This window comes from Vulpes vulpes, chromosome 2, assembly GCF_048418805.1.
Source record: "Vulpes vulpes isolate BD-2025 chromosome 2, VulVul3, whole genome shotgun sequence".
Taxonomy (NCBI): domain Eukaryota; kingdom Metazoa; phylum Chordata; class Mammalia; order Carnivora; family Canidae; genus Vulpes; species Vulpes vulpes.
Window position 1 is genome coordinate 49,241,039 of NC_132781.1, and position 19,980 is coordinate 49,261,018.

Sequence of the window (19,980 nt, forward strand, 5' to 3'; positions counted from 1 at the left end):
ATGCAGGCTTTTCTTCAGGTGACGTCATGCCCCGCTGCCCGGAGCTCCAATTGCTGTGCCTTTGTCCCTGAGGTCACCGAGGCCCCGTTTGTTGAGTGAATCATTTCCATTGCTGTTCTCCACGGTCACCCATCTTTTCCGTAGCTCCATTTGCTTCTTAGTTTGGCTGCCTACCTCCCCCTCGTTGGGCTACTTTCTGCATGATTCCACGGGTGTGGTCATGTTAGAGTCACTGGGTTACAGCCCCCACCCCTGGCACCATCCTGTACTCCCTCCATACATGGGAGCTTTATTCACCTTTTCTCGTGATCACTCTTTATATTTTGTTGAAAGATTTTTTTTTCCTCCACATTGAGGTGACGGAGATGTTCCTCTCTGTGTTCCTTGAGAAAACCAACCACTTTGATTTGAAATCATTTTAAATGTACAGAAACGTTTCTGGGTTGGGTACCCTCCACTCAGACACGCTCACGGGTCATAATGTGCCAGTCACTCCACTGTCCCATTTCTCTTTTTACAGAGGGGAAGGGGGTAGGTTTGTGGGATTTTTGAACCATCCTAGAGCAGGCTGCAGAAAGTGAGCCCCGTTGCCCCCCAGTGCTGGGCATTTCCTGCAAACGGACATTCTCACATGAATGCAGTAGCACATTCAGAGCTGCGGAGGCTCTGCTGGGGTGTGGGGCTCCTCCCGTGCCTGGGGGACCTGTTGTCCCCTCGCTGTCCTGCAGCACTGCTGTGTCTCTGAGCCCATGCTCAGGCCAGGAGCAAGCACAGTATTTGGTGGCGATCCCTTGTCCTCTCCTTAGTCTGGGACGGTTTCTCGCTCTCGGTCCTTTCCTGAGAGCACAGTTCACCTGTTCTGCAGAACGTCCCTCTGTTTGGGTTTGTCAGGTTTTGTTGTGTGACGGGGCTTGGGTTGTGCTTTTTGGCTGGAACTCCAAGGAAACCACTCTTGGGTGCCTCCCAGTATGTCCTATCAGGAGGCGCCTGGGACCGTCTGGTTTCTTGGTGATGACCGGTGACCCCTGCCAGCAAACGTCGTGCTTTTCCCTCTGTGGGAAGACACAGTGCATCACCCACACTTTTCACCCAGCAGTATTTTTTTTTTTTTTTTGAGATTTTATTTATTTTTTCATGAGAGACACAGAGAGAGAGAAGCAGAGACACAGGCAGAGGGAGAAGCAGGCTCCCTGCAGGGAGCCTGATATGGGACTCGATCCTGGGACCCCGGGATCATGACCTAAGCTGATGGCAGATGCTCCACCACGGAGCCACCCGGGCATCCCCACCAGCAGTTTGAGCATCTGCCCAGGATTCCTGCTGGGATTGATGACAGCCCCTACGGTCGCAGAACGGTCACTCCCAGCTCCATCACCCGTCTGTTTGCTAGCTGACTGTCATCATCAGGGCACGGCTTCCCCACATCCTCCACTTGTTTATGTTGTGCCTTCATTTATTATTTATTTAGTTAGGATAGAGAGTTTTTAAAGCATTTCTCATATTGTCTTGTTCAGCAAATATTCCAGGACCCGGCTGCTCTTTCTTTCAGTGAGTGGGGAGTGGGGGATCCCTGGGTGGCGCAGCGGTTTAACGCCTGCCTTTGGCCTAGGGCGCGATCCTGGAGATCCGGGATCGAATCCCACGTCGGGCTCCCGGTTCATGGAGCCTGCTTCTCCCTCTGCCTATGTCTCTGCCTCTCTCTCTCTCTCTCTGTGTGTGACTATCATAAATAAATAAAAATTAAAAAAAAAAAAGTGACTGGGGAGTAGACGTCCAGGGGTGGCCTATGTGGTGCTTAGGGTGGCCCCGAGTTCAGGCTGCTATCTCCAAATCCAGTTCAGCCCCAGGGTTTTCCCAGCCTCCCCTGCTTACGTCTGTTCTCCTTCTGACAGACAAGATTCTGACACTTCTGTTTCTGAACGAAAGGCTTGTGCATCTGCGGGACGTCTGGAATTGGCTTTTTTTTTTTGGAATTGGCTTTTTAATGGGGTGGGATATGAGGCCCAAGATTTGCTTTTTTCCCCACCTGACTTTCCAGTGGGCCCGCCTCTTTTCATGGGGGAGAGATTGCCTCCTCTGACACCATCCTGCCACGCCACCCCGTGTCGTATTCCAGAGGTAAGTGCAGTGCACGAGTGCACCTGAGTTCCACATCCCCCGCCCCCCCGCCACCTCCACACTGCACACTACACATGCACCTGCAGAAGGCCTGGTGCACACCGCCCGCAGGACTGAGTAAGGTTCGGAAGGTCTGTTTCTTTGGTTCTGTCCCTACAGTTGCCCTGCCTTGCTGCTCCTTGCATGCCTTGTATGCCTTTTAGAGTCCTTTTGTCGAAAGCCACACAGAAATACCTGCTAGAACATGGTTGGGATTTTGTCGACTCCGTCAGGCTTGGGGGTGCATGGAGATCCTACGGTGTTGAGTATTTCCCTCCACTTACTGACATCTTCGGGTTTTTCTTGGGGCTGTTGTATTGTCCTCCGCACATGTGTGTTGTTAGATTAACTCCTAGAAATTCGTATTTTGTTTGTCTCTACGTGGTTGTTTAAGTTTCTTCTACTTTTTTATGGGTGTTGCTATTGTGTATAGAAACAAATTGGATTTATTATTTTAAAAAATATCTGGCCGCAGCCCACTTACATAATTCTGATAGTTTGCCTACAGATTCTTTTGGATTTTCTCTGTGTGCAGCCATGGCATCTGCTAGCAGTGGCGGTTTTATTTCTATTCCTGACCATGCTACTTCCTTTCTGCCCGACTGTACTGCCCAGAGCTTCCGGCTCAGCCTGTCTCATCTCCAAATTCAGGAAGGGCTTTCAATATTTCATCTTTAAGTAGGATATTTGCTCTAGGCGTTTGTGGTGTACTTTATGAGATTACACACATTCTTTTGCTAGGTTCAGAGCATTTGGTTTTGTTTTGTATTTTTTTTCGTTAAGTACGTGTTGAATTTTAACAGAAGCCTTGTCTCTAAATATTAAAATGCTTGTATAGTTTTCCTCTTCTGCTCTCCTACTTTTCTGAACTACAGAGATAGCTTCTTTGAATATTCAAACAAAACCAAACCAAAAACTCGCGTTCTTGGAATATGTTCAGCCTCGTTGTGATTGAAACTCTGGATTCAGCTTCCTGATTTTTTTTCCCGTTTTGGGTGACTGTTCTGAGGTATGAGGCCCTCCCCAGGGCTGTCTCCTGGAAGGGGCGTCGGGCAGAGGAGGCATGTGTAGGGCCAGGCGTCCAGCCGTTGGCAAATTGAGGGGAACCGCTGGCTCTGGTCGGAGCCTGGGCCAAGGACCTCGGGTGGCACTGATCATCCTGAGCTGCACCCTCAACACCAGGCAACCTATTAGATGTGCTCTGGAGCACACGCAGTATGGGCGCCTGTGTAGACACAGCCACATCAGAGCCGGCTTCAAACCCAGGACCCAGAGGCCGAGGTCAGTGCTGCGCGGGTCAGGTCAGTTTGACAGGCTGCCACCAGTCGCAGGGGGCGTGTCATCTAAATCTCCTTGAGGTAGTGTCTCTTGTCTCTCTGTCAGGGTCTCTCTACCTTCTGAAATGAACTAAGAATTATTTCCTGCTTTCTTTTTTTTTTTTAATTTTTTTTTTTTTAATTTATGATAGGCACACAGTGAGAGAGAGAGAGGCAGAGGCACAGGCAGAGGGAGAAGCAGGCTCCATGCACCGGGACCCCGACGTGAGATTCGATCCTGGATCTCCAGGATCGCGCCCTGGGCCAAAGGCAGGCGCTAAACCACTGCGCCACCCAGGGATCCCATATTTCCTGCTTTCTTAATGACTATCCTTTCTCAGTAACCTGGTGTGACATAGGCTGCTTCTGACATGCTCACCGTTGCTCACAGGTCAATGTTTGCTGGCTGCATCTCGTCTTCTGACTTACTGGTGTCAGTCAGTCTGTCCCTGATATACCCTTAAGGTCCTCTTAATGTTGGTAGCAGGGGCATCACATTGTGTCGTGGGCAGATCCGTCCCCTTGTGAGTTGCCTGCAGCCCACGACCCTGGATGCCATGTATATCTTTAAAGGAAGAAAAGCAAACATAAAGAAAGCTATGCACCCCAAGTGGCATATGGCCCAAGCAGCTTCTTTACATTGAAACTTTGCTGCCCTATGCCCTGTAGGATCCTGTGCGGTGTTATTTTCCTTTTTGTTTTTAAGATTTTATTTATTTATTCATGAGAGGCAGAGACACAGGCAGAGGGAGAAGCAGGATCCCTGATGCGGGACTCGATCTCAGGACCTTGGGATCACACCCTGAGCTGAAGGCAGATGCTCAACCACGGAGCCACCCAGGTGTCCATTGTTGTAATTTCTGAATGAAATTCCCCAGGTCATAGAATATTCAGACAAGCTCATTGCTCTGGAGGTGGCAAGAATTACTTTATTCCCCAGCACATGTTCCGCCTGCGCTGGAAAACATAATTGCGTCGTTCAGCTTAATAAACCATACCAGTAATTAATAATTGCACACTCCTTCGGGTTCGGCACTCTCTTCCTGTTGAGTTGGCCCTCTTACCATCCCAGCGTGTTCCACAACATGCCAGGAGCATCTGCATGTTCCATTGGGGTGGACGTGCTAGGTCTGCATGTGGCTTTCGACCTTTCCTTGCCTCTTTTTCAGGTTGTCTCAGGTTTTGGTTTCTGATCCGGGCCTAACAAACCCCAATATCTTGTTGGAACCACAGTCTGGTTACATTTCATGAGGTTGGTGATAACTTTGGGTTTCTTCTCCCATCCTAGGATGTCCCGCCTGTCCCCGCCAATCCACTGCATTTCTCTTTTCCCTCTTTCTGGTTAATCAGCCGTTTGGTTCTATTTCCCCTTTTTTTACTCTAGGTTTGTACGTTGCTCTCTCCAGCATCTGTCCTGGCAACACTTCTCCTTCAAGGATCCCCAGGCCTCCCGTCTACGCACCTAGTTCTGGGAGTGTTTTCAGGGCCTCCAGCCCTTCCGTGGGCGTGTCAGTAGTGGTGTTTAGACTTAACCCTGCACAGCCTGGACCTCTTGGTCACCATGGCCTCCTGGGCTCCTGGGACATGGGTCGGGCTTTCCCCACATTCCATTTCACTTTCACTCTCTCTGGTGACTCTCCTATTTCCGTTTCCTTTCTCTGCTTCCATCTGGATTATTTCCCAGGTCAGAAGTCTCGTCACCTGCTCTGTGTCCTGTTATTTGACACAGATGTTGTGTCCAGGGTCCAAATCTTTGTATCAGTTCTGGTTTTCTGGTAAAGTTCTCCTTTGTGTCCAGTCGGTTCACAGGTGGCGGCTATTGTCCCGGATGGATCACCTGTGGGTCTGATCTCCTGTCTTTTTGTAAATTGGCTTTTTATCACTCATTTCCCCATGTTCCCAGTAGTTTATTAGTGAACGCTGGACAGTGTATGGAAACATCTGGAAGCTCCCACCAGTGCTACTCTGAAGAGGGTCTGTCCTTAGAGGCCTTGGGCTGGAGCTGGTGGGGTGCCTGGTGCCGGTGCTGCAGCCAATTCTGGGATTCCCTGCAGCACCTCCTGGCGGGCCCCAAAATCTGATATCTGTTTATCTTGTACAGGGACCAAATTCTTGAATTGTCTTTAGTTTGTTGGTTGTAGTTGTTTTGAATCTGGTCTTGCACATGTGCTGCTTCATGATGGGAGGAAGTTGAAGGAAAGCCGGGCAGTCCCCCTGGCCATGGCTGCTCGGGGCTGCATGCTCCAGGCCTGTTGCCCCCACCCACCTGTCTGGCCCCACAGCCGCCATCCGCTTAGCTCGGGGTCTTGGCCCTGAAAGTCCAGCAGCTGATTCTGATGCAACTTCAGGAGTCATTCCTGGTAGGCAACCACTCCTTCCTCGCCACACAGACAACCTTACAAGTTAAATGCATTTATTTCTAGTTAACATACGCTCATAGTTTCATAGTTTCATACGCTCATCATCGTGAACAGTGTAGAAAGATCGTACTGGGGAAAGCTGTCCTTCCACCCGTCCCTCTGCCTCCCTCTTTCTCCCAGAGTGCCAGCAACCCAGCGTTTCGTCTTCATATGGAGTGTGTGTGCATTTTACATACACATGCTCCCAGGGCACACAGAACTCTGCTCTGTTTTCATGGCGACCAGTGTCACCTGGTGTCATGGGCTGTGATCCATGCAGGGTGGATAGGGAGGCTGCATACATCTCGTGGCCAGCGCCAGATGAGTCCCAGGAGCCAACGGAGGGACAGAGAGGAATATAGTCAGGTCAGCAGTGAGAGCGGCCACCAGATTTGCTGGGACCTCAGCTGCAGACTTCACAGGGTCCCCCAGGGCTAGACTCCAATGCTAGACACAAAAACAGCAGAGCCCTTGGGCTCCAGGGCAGCAGCATCGGTGGCAGGATTGACTGGGGTGGGCTGGGTTGGATGGGGAGATCCCCAGAGCAGGTTTCGAATGTTCTGAGCTGGGACCCAGGGGGTCAGGGGCACGGCCAGGGGCATGGCTCAGGGCTGCGCTGGGTGCTGTTGGGGGCCGAGCTGTCACGGCTCTGCGTCTCCCCTGCAGCTGCGCCTTTCTGAGCACAAGGACACCGAGGCCCACCGTCTCCCTTTCTGTCTTGACTCCCGGGGCTCCGGGCAGTGGGGTTTGCACACATATCCTCCCTGCATCCAGCCTCTTATTTGTTCACAACCACCTGTATTTTTCTTCTGGGCTTTCCCCACCACACTTGTCCTTTTACGCTCAGTGTGTCGCATGTGGTGGGTTCTGAAATGCGCTCTGCCCTTGCCCTTGAGCGTCCACGAGATGGGGTGCACCTTGCCTTCAGTGGAGTACACCTTGCCTTCGGCGGGGACCTGGCTACACTGGTGGCACGTCTGTCTTTCTCCACAGGGAAGAATGGCCATCGGTGCTGTCACCCCGCCTCTGATCCCTGCCGCTCCCCCCCAGGCCCACACACACCTTTAGGAAGCACCACCTGCGCTATTCCCGGGATGCTGACACTGCTGTGCTCAGAGGCACGGACAAACACCCTTCCCGGGTGTGGCCCTTCCTGAACTGCTGGTCTGCCTGGTGCTGAGCCTGCAGATGCAGGGAAGGGGCGGGCAGCCTGGACGCAGGGGTACTGTGGTGGGTGTTCACGCAGACCAGCTCTGTCACCCATCCACGCGGCTCCCCACACTCACCCCCACGCCGTCCCCTGGCAACCACTGACCTGTCCCCACAGTATCACCTTAGGGACTGTGTCCTATGAAGGAGGTCATCCGGCGCATCACGTGTGCGACTGGCCCCTTCTATCCCACCACTGAGCCTGACATTCCCTGAGCCGAGCAGCTGTTGGTGCTGAGGAGTGTGCTACAGTGACCCATGTGCGGGTGCCTGGGCCGTGTGTCCACTGCCGTGGCAGGGCGTGGGGCTGTGTCCTGGTTGGGGCATGTGTGAGCAGAGCTGGCATGCACATCCTTGCTCAGGGCCTGTGCGAACTGTCTCCATCTCCTGTTTCTCCTGGGGGAGGCAGTCCCCGGGCTGGGGTTGCTGGCTCCCTGGGGGACGCACAGCTGTGTCCCCGTGTGCGAGTGCCCTCAGTATGCCTGGGGTTGGCGGGCTCAGCCGCTGCGTAGGTGTGAAGTGGGGTTTTACGTCGTCCTATGTTCTTTTTTTTATATATTTTTTAAAATTTTTTTTATTTACTTATGATAGTCACAGAGAGAGAGAGAGGCAGAGACACAGACAGAGGGAGAAGCAGGCTCCATGCACCGGGAGCCCGACGTGGGATTCGATTCCAGGTCTCCAGGATTGCGCCCTGGGCCAAAGGCAGGCGCCAAACCGCTGCGCCACCCAGGGATCCCAAGTTGTATTTTCCTAAATAATCAGGACAAGGGTTTTGTTCTCTTATTCTGCCGTTTTGATGAGTGGTTTGTGATTTTGTAGAATGGGAGGCCCTTCTCTGTGTCCCCTCCTCCATACCCCACCTTAGCGGGCTTGGTCACCTGCTGTGGCTGCTCACACTGGTGGGGGCTCCCTACCAAGGGGAGGCTGCCTATGTGTCTTTGAGGTGCACCTGCATCTGGAAACAGGAACAGAGTGTCACCCCCTACCCCAGGCCCTGGGACATGTAGCACCCTGTGGGCTGGGGGCTTGGAATGTTTGCTTAGGCAGAGGGTCTGGCGCCTTCTCCAGATTCCCAGCCAGTGGGCCATAGGAAGCTGAGAAAGTGCCAGAGTGGAGGCCAGCGACCCTCCAGGGCCCCCGTGGACCTGCTTCATTTGCTCTGCCCTCATTGGTTCTTTCCACCGGTTTTACTGAGATTGAGCGATGAATCTCACGGCGTGGGCTTTAGATGTGCCTACGCATGCCACCAGATGAGGACCACCTAGCGTCTCCCACAGATACCATCCATCCTTTCAAGAGGATTGTCTTATCACTGGAATATGCATAACCTAGGATTCCCCATGGGGCTCATCTCCCACAGCACAATGTCCCCAAGGGCCCAATCCTTCCGCATCGGCTGGACTCCCACAGCATCACCGAGTCAGGGAGCAGTTGGGGTCCTCATTGGGGTCCCAGGGTCCCTGCAGGGTCTATCCTCGCGTGTGATCATGGCTGTCTTTGTCCAGGGATCTGAGGGACACTGTTGGTCTGTCCTTGGATGCTGCCCTTTGGCCCAGATCACCTACTGTTCCAGATCTTTCCATAGAGGCCTTTTGGACCCAGACTCACCTTTCCTGTATCAAAAGCGATGACTCCCCTCTTGGTACAAACAGCTCACTGCTCTTTCATGTGTTTTCCCCCCAATTCCATGGTGCCAAAATATTTGGAGCCCATAGTCCTGGAGGCATTAAAAACGAGGCCGTTGATGGAGAAGATGGAAGTTCCTGCCCACAGCCCACTGAGTGGCCTTCCAGCATACTTGCAGTCAGGGCCCCAAACGCCTGCCCAAAGGCCACAGGGATGCGCAAGGGGCCCCACGTCCCCATGCCCCCCACATCCCCATGCCAGTGCCCCCATGCCACCTGCACCTATGTCCCATACCCTCATGCCCCTGTACCCCTCACACCCCTATGCCCCCTGCACCTGTGCCCCGTACCCCTCGTGTTCCCTGCACACACTCTCCCAGGTCTCCAGAGCCTCCCCCTCTGCTCCCTGGAAGCAGGAGCCCTTGACGCTCAGCGGTGGGCTGCAGGGGCGGTGGCTGGAGATCTAGGGCCAGGGAAGGGGCGGGGAGGGAATTCGGAGCACCTTTCCAGATGAGCCACCACTCGGGTTTGGGTATTTTTAGCTGGCGCAGTATCCGGCTCACAGCAGAGCAGAAATAGATGAGGCTCTTTTGGATGTTCTGGATCTGCCTGTCTCTGGCTCTCAGAGCCAGGCTGGGGCTGGGGGGTTGAGGGGCTGAGGGGCAGGCGTGCGGAGCGCAAACAACTTCTGCTGTTTAGAGAAACACGGCAGGACGTGTCGTGGATGGCGTTATTTCTGCTGGTGAGCACTCTTTATGTAAATGCCACGGCGCCGGCGTTGGCGCTACGTCTGCGTGTGTAATCACAGCCGACCGTGTGGGGGGCGCGGGCGGGTAATTATGTTTTAAAATATCATCCGGGTTGTTTTCCTCTGCTCCCTGAGCCCCCGGGTGTTCCAGGTTTGGAAGATTCTCTGTTGCTCTCTGCTGATCCGCCCGCCCGCCCGTCCGCATGCCCCACACGTACCTGGTGGGAGGTGCCGCCCTCTGACTTGTGCTCTGACCTGGGGCAGGGTGGCTGGAGCTGTAGGCCCGTCCTCACCCCGAGCCCAGCCACCTGGTTCTCTGGAGGGGCTGTCCTGGGGGCTGGGTGGCCCCTGCTGCTCCCCTTCAGGAGCTTGAGGCTACTCCAGAGTCTAGAGTGGCTACTCCAGAGTCTGGGGGTGGGGAGTGTCTGCCCAGGACCCTTCCTTGCCGCCCCCCTCCTGAAGCCCCTTTGCAGCAGCCCCCACGTGGCTTCCCCAGGCCTGTGGCCTTCCCACCCTCAGTGCCCACAGGGTTGCAGTGCAGAGAGGACAGGACCACTGGCCCAGGGCACCTGCCCTGAGCCTGATGAATGGAGATCAGGTTCCCATAGCCAGGCCCGGCCTAGAGGGGAGGTCGGAGGGTGGGGGCCTCCAGGCAGCACAGGGAAAGGGGGCAGCGGCCACCTCCATGTCCATGGCTGGCTGCTCTTATGCTCCCATGTGGCTTAGGGATGTCAGAGGGGGCCTCAGCCCCCGCCTTGTCAGAGTGCCAGGGTGGGTACATTCAAGGGTCCCTGACTGTCCGCTGGCAGTGGTTTCTCAGAAACATTCCCAGGCAGGCTGGAGGGTCGGGGACATCACATGTGCCACTGCCTGGCTCAACCGCCGTCAGGTGTTTGTTTATTTGTTTGTTTGTTTATTGCCGTCAGGTGTTTATAGAGCAGTGTCTCATCCAGGCAACACGCTGCACCCTCTGGGGAAGTGCCCCTCCTGTGGGATGGGGCTGCTGGGAGCCATCAGGCTAGGGGCACAGTGCTCCCAACCTGCACTCCATCCGGTGGAGGTGCTGCTCCACTGGTTTATCAGACCATGGGTCCAGCCAGGCCACCTTCTGTTCAGCCTCCCTGTGTGCACTGTCCCCCTTCCCGCCTCGTCTGCAGGCCTCTGTGTGCTGGATGCCTCCCGGGAGTCTCCTGGGCCCTCACAACTTGTTCCAGGTCGGGGTGGCATCCTTCCCCTGCCTTCTTCTGTTCACTTACTTGCTCTGGTCCTCCCTGCAGAGGTCAGGACCAGGTGGGCAGGGAGAGAGGACAGAGGGTGGGTATGGAGCAGTGCAGCCCGCTGTGCAGGGTGGGCATGGAGCAGGCCTGACGTAGGCCTGGGTGGACAGGAGGGGCATTCTCGAACTCCGTCCCTGTCCTGGCCTGAGAACACCCCTAACTCGATCGGGTCTGTGTCCGGCAGTACAAGAGAAGCCAGAGCCCGTGCCACTGGAGAGCCGCTCGTGTGTCCTCATCCGCCGCGACCTGGTGGCACTGCCTGCCAGCCTCATCAGCCAGATTGGGTACCGCTGCCACCCCAAGCTCTACTCAGAAGGGGACCCTGGCGAGAAGCTGGAGCTGGTGGCAGGTGAAGTGTCTCTCCCCACCCTGTCTATTGTATGCAAATGCCCTCTTATTGTTTTTTTTTCTTCAGAGCTGTGAACAATGTACTCATCACTAATCACTCAAAAAAAAAAGAAGATAGAACATCTTAAATTTCCTCTAATTTCCTTTTAGAAGAATGTGTCATTAAGAGGAGTTATTCAATTGAATTAATTCAGCATTTTAATTGAATCCCCTGGGCTGGCCGCGCATCAGATTGGCAGGGGCTGCAGTCACGATAGTGTTTTAATTTAGGTGGCAGATAAATCCAAATGGGATGCAGTGCGCCAGCCCCTCCTGCAGCCCCCAGAGTGTCCTGTGGCAGCGTGGAGGGTAACCACCAAGGTCCTAAATGTGGTTCCGAGTCAGAAACGGAATTCTGTGAAAACAAACAGTCCAAAAGCCCATTAGGGCCAGGTGCCTTTGTCAGGAATACTCCCCTTTCCAGTGTTGGGCTTCGTCAGGCCTTGCAGCCTCTGGCAGATTTTTAAGGCTATTCTCGGGAAAGTTGCCACTGCTGTGACCCAAGCTGGTCCCAGGGTCACCAGAGGATTCCCCACGGGGTGGCCAGGACCCCACGGCCCTGTCCCTCCTCCTCGGTGCTGGCGTGCACCCTGTGTGAGGCTCTGGGTACCCCCCCCAGCCCTGTTTGGGGCTCCTGATCGCCACCCCCAGGGCAGCACTGTGGGGTTCTTCCTGGCCGTCCCTCTGCTGGGAGCCACAGTCCCAGATGGTGCTTCAGAGCAGGGCAGAGAGGGGCAGCTTCACCTTTGAGCTAGCCGGAAGAGTGGCTTCTTGTCTGTCGGGGTCTGGGGTTGGGAGGGGCGAGGCCTGGCCACCTTGTCTGGCCCGACCCACAGCTGGACGTCAGGTTGCCAGGCCCCACTGTGCCCCAGCCCTCATACGGGTTTCCCCACACAGAGGGTGTCTAGTCCGTCTGGCTCAGGGCGACCTGCTCTGCTGTCGGCTTCGAGCCTCTGCAGACATGACCAGGCGGGCGGGGGCCTCGGGGACACTTGATATGCCGTGGCCCAGCATGGTCAGACCACACTGACCGGCGCCCCGGCGGTGGTCTCCATCCACAGCTACGTGCTCATTTGGGCAGTGACGTGGCTCACAGGGGAAGCTGGCCCTGAGGCACTGAGCCAGGGCCCCCTCAGGCCTGAGCACCTCCCCGCACCTTCCCACTGTGCTTCCCCACTCCTGTTTTCTGTCCTGACGAGATTCAGAACATGGTCTGTGACAACGGGGGTCATGGTGGACGCCTGAAGGAGACGGTGGGGAGGGCCCAAGGACCCTGTGCATGTGCCCTTTGGTGTTTGCCGCGCCGTTGTCCAGAGTCGGGGGGCACCGTCTGGCACCTACAGACTCTCTTTTTTCCTTTTTTTTTTTTAATAATAAATTTATTTTTTATTGGTGTTCAATTTGCCAACATACAGAATAACACCCAGTGCTCATCCCATCAAGTGCCCCCCGATGCTCTTTTTTCCATGAGCAGTGTCCGGCCCAACAGAGGCCACCCCACACCAGCGACCGGCAGCAGGCACAGTCCCCCGCTAGCTCGGGCCTTCATGTTTCCAGGCCCCACAGGGCACCTGGGCCTGGCCAGGCTTCCTCAGGGTCAGCAGCTCTGTGGGCTCCCCACTGATGCTGGGCTTATTGCCTCCGTGGTTCCAGCTCCCCACCACAGCCCAAAGTGCTTTGGTTTGGGTGATGGATGGTGAGGCAAGGAGTATTTCTGACCCAGGACCAAGCACGGAATTCCCTTGGGGCTGGAAGGGCGATCTGGGGACAGCTCTCCAAGGACCAGGCTGCCTCCTCCAGGGGACAAGGCCTCAGCACAGCAAGGAAGGCCTGCAGCAACATCCCCAGCCTTGTGGGGTCCTGGGCCTGGGCGAGGGCCTGCCCAGTGCTGTATGCAGACGTCAGGGTGCCCTCTGCCCCACCATGCACCCACTCTGGCCCCTGCAGCCGCCTGGGAAGCTCATGGTCATCCCGGGTTGTGGGTGGCAAGGCCAAGGGCCTGACCCTTCTATGTCTGGTGTTCACAGGCTCCGGAGTCTACATCACACGCGGCCAGCTGATGAACTGCCACCTATGTGCAGGGGTGAAGCACAAGGTCCTGCTGCGGCGGCTCCTCGCCACCTTCTTTGACAGGTGGGTCCCTGAGCAGGTGCAGAAGCTTCTAGGGTCTCCTCTGGCCGTGAGCTCACTGAGCTATGCGTTTATGGCACCCCACCTTCCCAAGGTCTCGCCATGGTGTCCGCCCGTGCCAGGGGGCACATCACTCCAACAGGACCTGGGCCTAGGGAGCAGCCTGGCTCCTGGCTGTGGACCACCCCCCACTCGGCCCCCCAGCCCTGGCGGGCCGTGGCCTCATGAGTGGGTCAGAGGGGTCCCTTCCTCCTTCCCCCACACCGCAACCCCTGGAGTACAAGGGGGAGACCAGGTGGGATTCCAGGTGGGCCAGCCCCGTTCCTGTGGCACCCTGGCCAGCTGGCCTCACTGCCCTCCCACCGCACCCTTCCAGGAACACTCTGGCCAACAGCTGTGGCACTGGTATCCGCTCATCCACTAGTGACCCCAGCCGCAAGCCTCTGGACAGCCGGGTTCTGAATGCTGTGAAACGTAAGTGGACCGGGGTCTCCCGAGTGGGGCGGAGGAGCGCTGGGGGCTCAGGACCGCGGCTGGGGCAGGCGGCCTCTCCCTGGCGCCAAGCCGGCCCTGCAGGGCTGGAAGGGAGAGAGAAATGAGCAGCTCTCAGGAGCCAGGTCTCGAGGTGCTAACATTCTTGGTTCGTTTCCAAGCATGATGGATTCAGCTGTGTGCGAAACTATTTTAATATGTGAAATAGATCTAATTTTCCTTTTTGAACAAAACCCCTTATTTACATTTCGAGGTTATTTTGAGCCTTTGCCATCTGCTCGCCGGCTTCTGCCTCCCGCTCCCGGGCGCGTGGGGGTGGAGCCCGGTCCATCTCCGCAGCCAACTGCTGCCCCCCGCCTCAGCACCCCCCAGACCACAGGACCCCTGACCCCCCCGGCCACACCGGCCACCAGCAGGCCTTCCCATGGCTATCTGCTCACGCAACAGTGTCTTACTTCCTTGGAAACACATCTTATGAGACTAATTCTGTGTTAGAGCAAAGAGGGACCTTTGTGGTCGGTAATTACGGCCCAAAGCCAACGTGCCAGCCAGGCCCCGGGAGGAGGCACAGGGAGTGTGTGTCTGATGCTGGCGTGAGGGTCTTGTGTGGGGACATGTGTCAGGCTCCCAGGCTGCTTGCAGAGCTGGGTCCTGTGGCTCCCGATTGGGGAAGGAGAGGCTGCATTGTCATTAACGTTGGCGGTGCCCAGATGGCCCTGCTGCTTCCGCCAGGCTGGGGGCTGGGCCCCAACGGGTGTTGATCGGCTTCCACTGCGCTTCTTGTCCAGCCTATGAGGAAGAGCCTCTGCTGAGGCCCCTAGAGGCCTGAGCCTGGGCGTGGGCAGGTGCCCCGGGCTGCCTGACCTTCAAGCTTGTCTCAGCAGGCCCTGGTGCCAAGGTTGGGGGTTCAGAGCAGAATGGTGAGGCCTGGAGATGCTAGGGACCTGCACAAGGCCACACAGCCAGCCGGTGCTCAAGGAGAGGCCCTGGCCTGTGCCCTGCCGCTGGCCCGCCCCTCTTCCCCTGACATTCGGCCGGAGGAAGGAGAGTGACCACTGGTCTTCAGGCTGAGGCCAGGAGGGCCCTGGGCGGCAGGGAGGAGAACCATGTGCAGGCCTGGGAGGGACGTGAGCACCCTGACCCCAAGGCTCGTCTGGGGCCCCTCGCCACTGATGCCCGCCTCCTGGCACCCTGTGCTTGCAGTGTACTGCCAGAACTTCGCCCCCAGCTTCAAGGAGAGCGAGATGAACGTCATCGCAGCGGACATGTGCACCAACGCCCGCCGTGTCCGCAAGCGCTGGCTGCCCAAGATCAAGTCCATGCTGCCCGAGGGCGTGGAGATGTACCGCACGGTCATGGGCTCCTCAGCCGCCGGTGTGCCTCTCGACCCCGACTTCCCACCCGCCACAGCGCAGGTGTTCGAGCAGCGCATCTACGCGGAGCGGCGGGGCGATGCAGCCACCATCGTGGCTCTGAGGACTGACGCTGTGAATGTCGACCTGAGCGCCGCCGCCAACCCCACGTTTGATGCGGGCGAGGAGGCGGATGGGGCCGGCTCGGTCATCCAGGAGGTGGCAGCACCCGAGCCGCCGCCCACTGGTGCCCAGAGCCCCCCGCAGCCCTTTGAGCAGGGCAGCGCCAGCTCCAGCCGGCCGCAGACGCCCGCCGCCACCCGGAGACAGGAGCCATCGTACGCAGGGGCCTTGTAGAGAGCCGCCGGGAGCCTCGCGGGACCGGTACTAAAGCTGCTTGCATGCGTTACTAATACAAACAAATGTGATCAAGCCACTTACCTACGGAACTGCTACTGTTGCCTGAAAAAAATGTGATTTTTATTCTGCTTGTATTTAAAGTTTATGAAGGAAACAAATGCATTCGTTATACTGTAAAGGATCAGTCCACTGGTGACCTAGTTGCGAGGAAGGTCCCAGGGCTCCTTTGGTATCCGCGAGGTTCGTCTCCAGGCTGTGGGCCCCTGACCCTGCTCCAGGAGGGGCGAGAGCCTGTGGCCCCAGGGCCTGGGAGTCCGAGTGGGGGCCTATGGCGGGGCACGCGTCTCCTGACACTCGTTGCTCACCCGGCGGGGGAACCCCACCCACCCCTCTGAGGCCAGGGGCCAGGGCTGGGCCCCCAGGGGCCAAACTCCTCTTATTTTCCCTCTTCCTGAGACTCGGGGGTCAGGACTGCCGGGTCCTCTGTGTGCGTGGGGTGCAGGAGCGCGTGTGTGAGTGTGCGTGTGTGTTTGAGTGTGTGTGGGGGGGTAGTGGTGTGGGTACAGTGGGGCGGGGAGGGAGAGTCCACACACCTTCGTTGTTCCACCCTGCCCGAAGGCCCTCCCGGCACCCTTAGCTCCACGGCCCCTTGTGTACCTGGGCCGACAGGCAGAGCTGCTGCCCCGAGTGCCCCCCACCTGGCTCCACCCGGGCCACCTGCTGCCCTGTGGTTGGTGCAGCCCCACAGCCCTCAGCCATGTTGGGATTACGTTTGTTTGTTTATTTGTTTCTGTCTTAATTCAGATCTATTTCATGTATGGTTTGAAACTTTCAGACCCAAAAGAGCAAAAAATTAGGGAGGATTTGGTGTCCCTGCCCTCAACCCACTATGCTTGGGGCTGGGTCATCTGTGTATGCATCCCACCCAACCCTGACCCAGGTCCCACTCGCCTCCTGTTAGGAGCAGGGAGGGTCCCAGGGAGACGCAGCCAGGGTGTGTGACAAAGGAGGGGCCCAGGGGCCTCGCTCAGCAGAAGGTGGGGGTGGGAGCCAGGCTGGGCTGGAGTGCATCCCCATATTGTGCTGCAGACCTGGGGCATGTGCACTCTGAGGCCAGGGGGTCAGGCACAGGGAGCCTGGAGTGGCAGGTGCTGAGGTTCTGGAATGCAGTGGCAGGGCGCAGCCAGGAGGGGCTCGCAGAAGGTGTTGGTTTGTTACAAGCTGGAATGCTCACTTTGAAGTTCAGTTTTTCGATAAGCGAGGGTGCTCACTTGGCCACTTGTTCCGGGGGCTTGCTTCCTCCTGAAGCACCCCACCCCAGCAGGACCAGACACCCCTCTGTTCCCAGACTTGAAGGGGTCTGTTGGTCCCTCTCCCTGTCCCCAGCCCACTGCCTCCCCAGACCAGGTGCAGAGCAAGAGCAAGCCCGTGCCACCTGTGTGTGCATGCAGGGCTGCGCAGGTTGGCTCAGCCCTCCCTGTGACCCACAAAGCTGAGCCCCCACACACACCCGGCTGCAGGCAACCTGCGGTGGGGGCTTAGGCACCTTCCACTCAGATTCCTCCTGACTGCTGCCCTGCTGGGAGAGGCTTTGCGGGAGACCTGGGCTGTGGGCAGAGCCTCCTGGCCTCCTCCAGCCAGGCCAGACCCCTGCCTGTGTTTCAGGAAGATCCGATGGCTCCTGGAAAGGGGTGAGGGGAGCTTGGGCAGGCCCCATGGGAGCTCGTCTCAGCCCCTGTGCCCGAGGCCGGGGGTGGGCAAGGGGGTAGTCTGGGCCTGAAAGGGCTCCACTCCGGCTGGGCTCCAAACCCACCACTGGCCCCAAGCTGAGCCTCTCTCTCCACCTCTTTTTTCCCTGACCCAGCCCAGTCGGGCTTGGAGCTGCGTGGGGCTGGGGCTACAGGCCACTTGGGAACTCACCCTCCTGCACCTGAGAGGCCAGCCCCCAGCATCCTCAGGCAGCCAGTGGGGGATGGAGGGGAGGATGGGTAGGGTGGACCCCATCACCCTCTGCAGCTTCCTTTCCTGACCCCAATGTGCACTTTAATTTGACCATCCCTAAGGACCCTGGGGAGATAGCCAGCCTGTCCTGGCTGTCAGCAGAAGGGCTCGCGCACTCTCTCTCCCTCCTCCCCCTCCCTCCCTCCCCTCATCCCTCTCTCCTCCACTCCAGAGTGGGCCCCCCCAACCCCAACCTGAGGCCAGGACACGAAGGGGTGCCCCTGGCCCGGTGGAGGCGGGGCGGCGCCCGCACAGAGAAGGCCTGACCGCTGCTCAGGCCAGCACAAAGTCCCATGCCTCTGTCCCTTAATTGTTTATAACCGCCGTCTGTTTTGTTGTTCTGGGTAAGGAAGGCAAGAGCTATACGTGAAACTTTAGTACTTCAATGTGAATGGGTTCTGAGCTCTCCCTGTGCCCCAGGCGGGCCAGGCCGAGCGTTTTGCACTAATGTGTCCCGCGGTGGACGTGGGTCCAGAGCGTTTGCAGACGGGCATGGCTGATGATTGTATCTGCCGGGGCGCTCCCTCCGCGTCCTGAATGTTCCGCGGGGCGGGCAGCGGCGGGCCTGGGCTCGGAGGGGCCTTCCAGAGTGCCTTAGCATCTTCTGATCATTTTTCCCAAGGAAAACCAATTAAGAAAACCGGACCCTCCCCCTCCTCTGTTTACAAGACGACTAATCCTGTCCTGTGAGCGTGATCCTGACTCACCCAGACCCTGTAGACCGAGAGACAAGCCACTCAGTATTTATGACATGTCTGCACCTTTATTCTCGAGCTTGACTATTAGCAATATGCATACACTATGTAGAGTCTATTATAGAGCTAAGTTAGACCCGCGCCTTCTCGAGGAGGAAAGGGACTGGACCCTGGCGGAGCGGACACGGTGGGCAGCCGGCTGGGCCCCCGTCCTCCCCCGCCCTCCCCAGCCACCGGGCTGTGCCGCAGGAGGCGGCTGGAATGCAGCGCAGAAGGTCCAGAAGCAGGGATGAGGAGATGTGACGGATACTGTGAGCCGGTGGGGCCGCCGGCCTGGCCGGTGCGTCTCGGTACTTGAATTCTGTCTTGTGTTCTGCACTGTGTCTGCTCTCACCCAGAGTTCTCTGTGGTTGCTTCACTTTGCGTTTGAATCGATTGTCTTGCCTTGCCCCATCCCCCCAATGCGGCCGTGGCTGTGGCCGTGGCCGTGGGTGAGCGGCCGCAGCCCCTCTGCCGGCCACCCTGGTGCCAGCCCTGGTGCCAGGACCACCGTGGGAGCTCCTTCTCCTTTGGTTGTGCTTGGAGCTGGGAGGGGATGGTGGGGGTGGGGACAGCCACTAGGGTGTTCAGGGTTTAAGGGGGGGCCCTGACCCGATCCCCTTTAATGGCAGGAACCTTCAGAGCACCAGCTCACACCCATCCCCCAGCCATTTACTGCTTAGATTCCCCTCAGATGGGTTATTTTTATGGAAATATCTTGATGCTGGTGGAAGGAGGCCGATGGCCCATTAAGCAACGGAAAACTGCAAGGAAACCTCTGTTTGCTTCTGCGAGCAGTAAATCCTAAACACAGAATTGAGAGTTCATAGCTGTCTTGAGCTTTAACTACTGTTTCAGAATGTTGCTGGTGCATAAATTTGTCATTATGTCAGCCGGGCAGCTCCGAGCACGTGTTACCCGCTGCCACTGCCGGCCAGAGATCGTTAGGGCTTGGTACAAGATGTTTCTAACATGGCAAAGGTTTTGGATTTTGTTTGTTTGTTTGTTTGTTTTGTTTCTTTGGAAAAAAAACTGAAAAGGAAAATTATGCAGAATCTAAAGCATTCAGATTGGACAACCTGCTTGAATTCTGATCAACCCTTTCATTGTTAGCGTTTTGCACATGATTGTAATTTTTATGTCAAAAGAAGCCAAAACTTGCAATACTATTTTTAGCAGACAAAAAAAAAAAAAAAGAACTAAGTATAAAATGTATAAATATTTTTGACTTGAACATTTGGATGGCACTGGGTGCAAACAGACCATTCATCCTTTGGACGGAATGTTTGGAAAAAAGAGCCTTTTTACAAAGAGACGGTTGATGTCCAGTCTGGTGAGGGGTTAAGTCCTACTGTAACTCACGACTGTTAAACAATAAATAAATGAAATCACTGTCCCTATGCCGTGGAGCAGGTTTGTTTCCTAGAACCTCCCCCCCCCCCCCCCCCCCACCGTGAGCGAGCTGGTTCTAGCCTCAGCAGGTGCGTCCTCTCTCCTTCCCACTGCTGTTCTGCAGAGTCAAGACTGTTGCTTCTGAGCCGAGGCCGACGCTGCTGCACTGGTCACTCCGCCTGCAGAGACGTCCGCCCCACGGGCGGCCAGGAAACCCAGGGCTTCTGTTGCGCGCAGAGCCAGTTCAGGAGGTGGAAGTCAGTTACAAACAGGAGGATGTGATCGTTAATTGTAAAGCGCTTTGTAAAATTCACATTTACAGAATAATAAAGTCAGTTCAAACCCAAGTGAATAAAGTCAGTTCAAACCCAAGTGGCCTGCACTTTACTCAGTCAGTG

At 56.6% G+C, this 19,980-nt stretch overlaps 1 protein-coding gene across 7 annotated transcripts in view; it reads left to right on the top strand.

Annotated features, from left to right (window-relative positions):
- NACC2 (NACC family member 2) overlaps positions 1-19,590 on the top strand; it is a 71,373-nt gene extending 51,783 nt beyond the window's left edge. For all 7 annotated transcript variants that reach the window (XM_025982117.2, XM_072748147.1, XM_072748148.1 and 4 more), the window contains 4 exons: positions 10,919-11,083; positions 13,149-13,254; positions 13,628-13,725; positions 14,947-19,590. In XM_025982117.2, coding sequence (XP_025837902.1) covers positions 10,919-11,083; positions 13,149-13,254; positions 13,628-13,725; positions 14,947-15,452 — 875 coding nt within the window. In that variant the 3' untranslated portion in view covers positions 15,453-19,590. The remainder of the gene's footprint in view (positions 1-10,918; positions 11,084-13,148; positions 13,255-13,627; positions 13,726-14,946) is intronic.
- Positions 19,591-19,980: the final 390 nt, after the last annotated feature.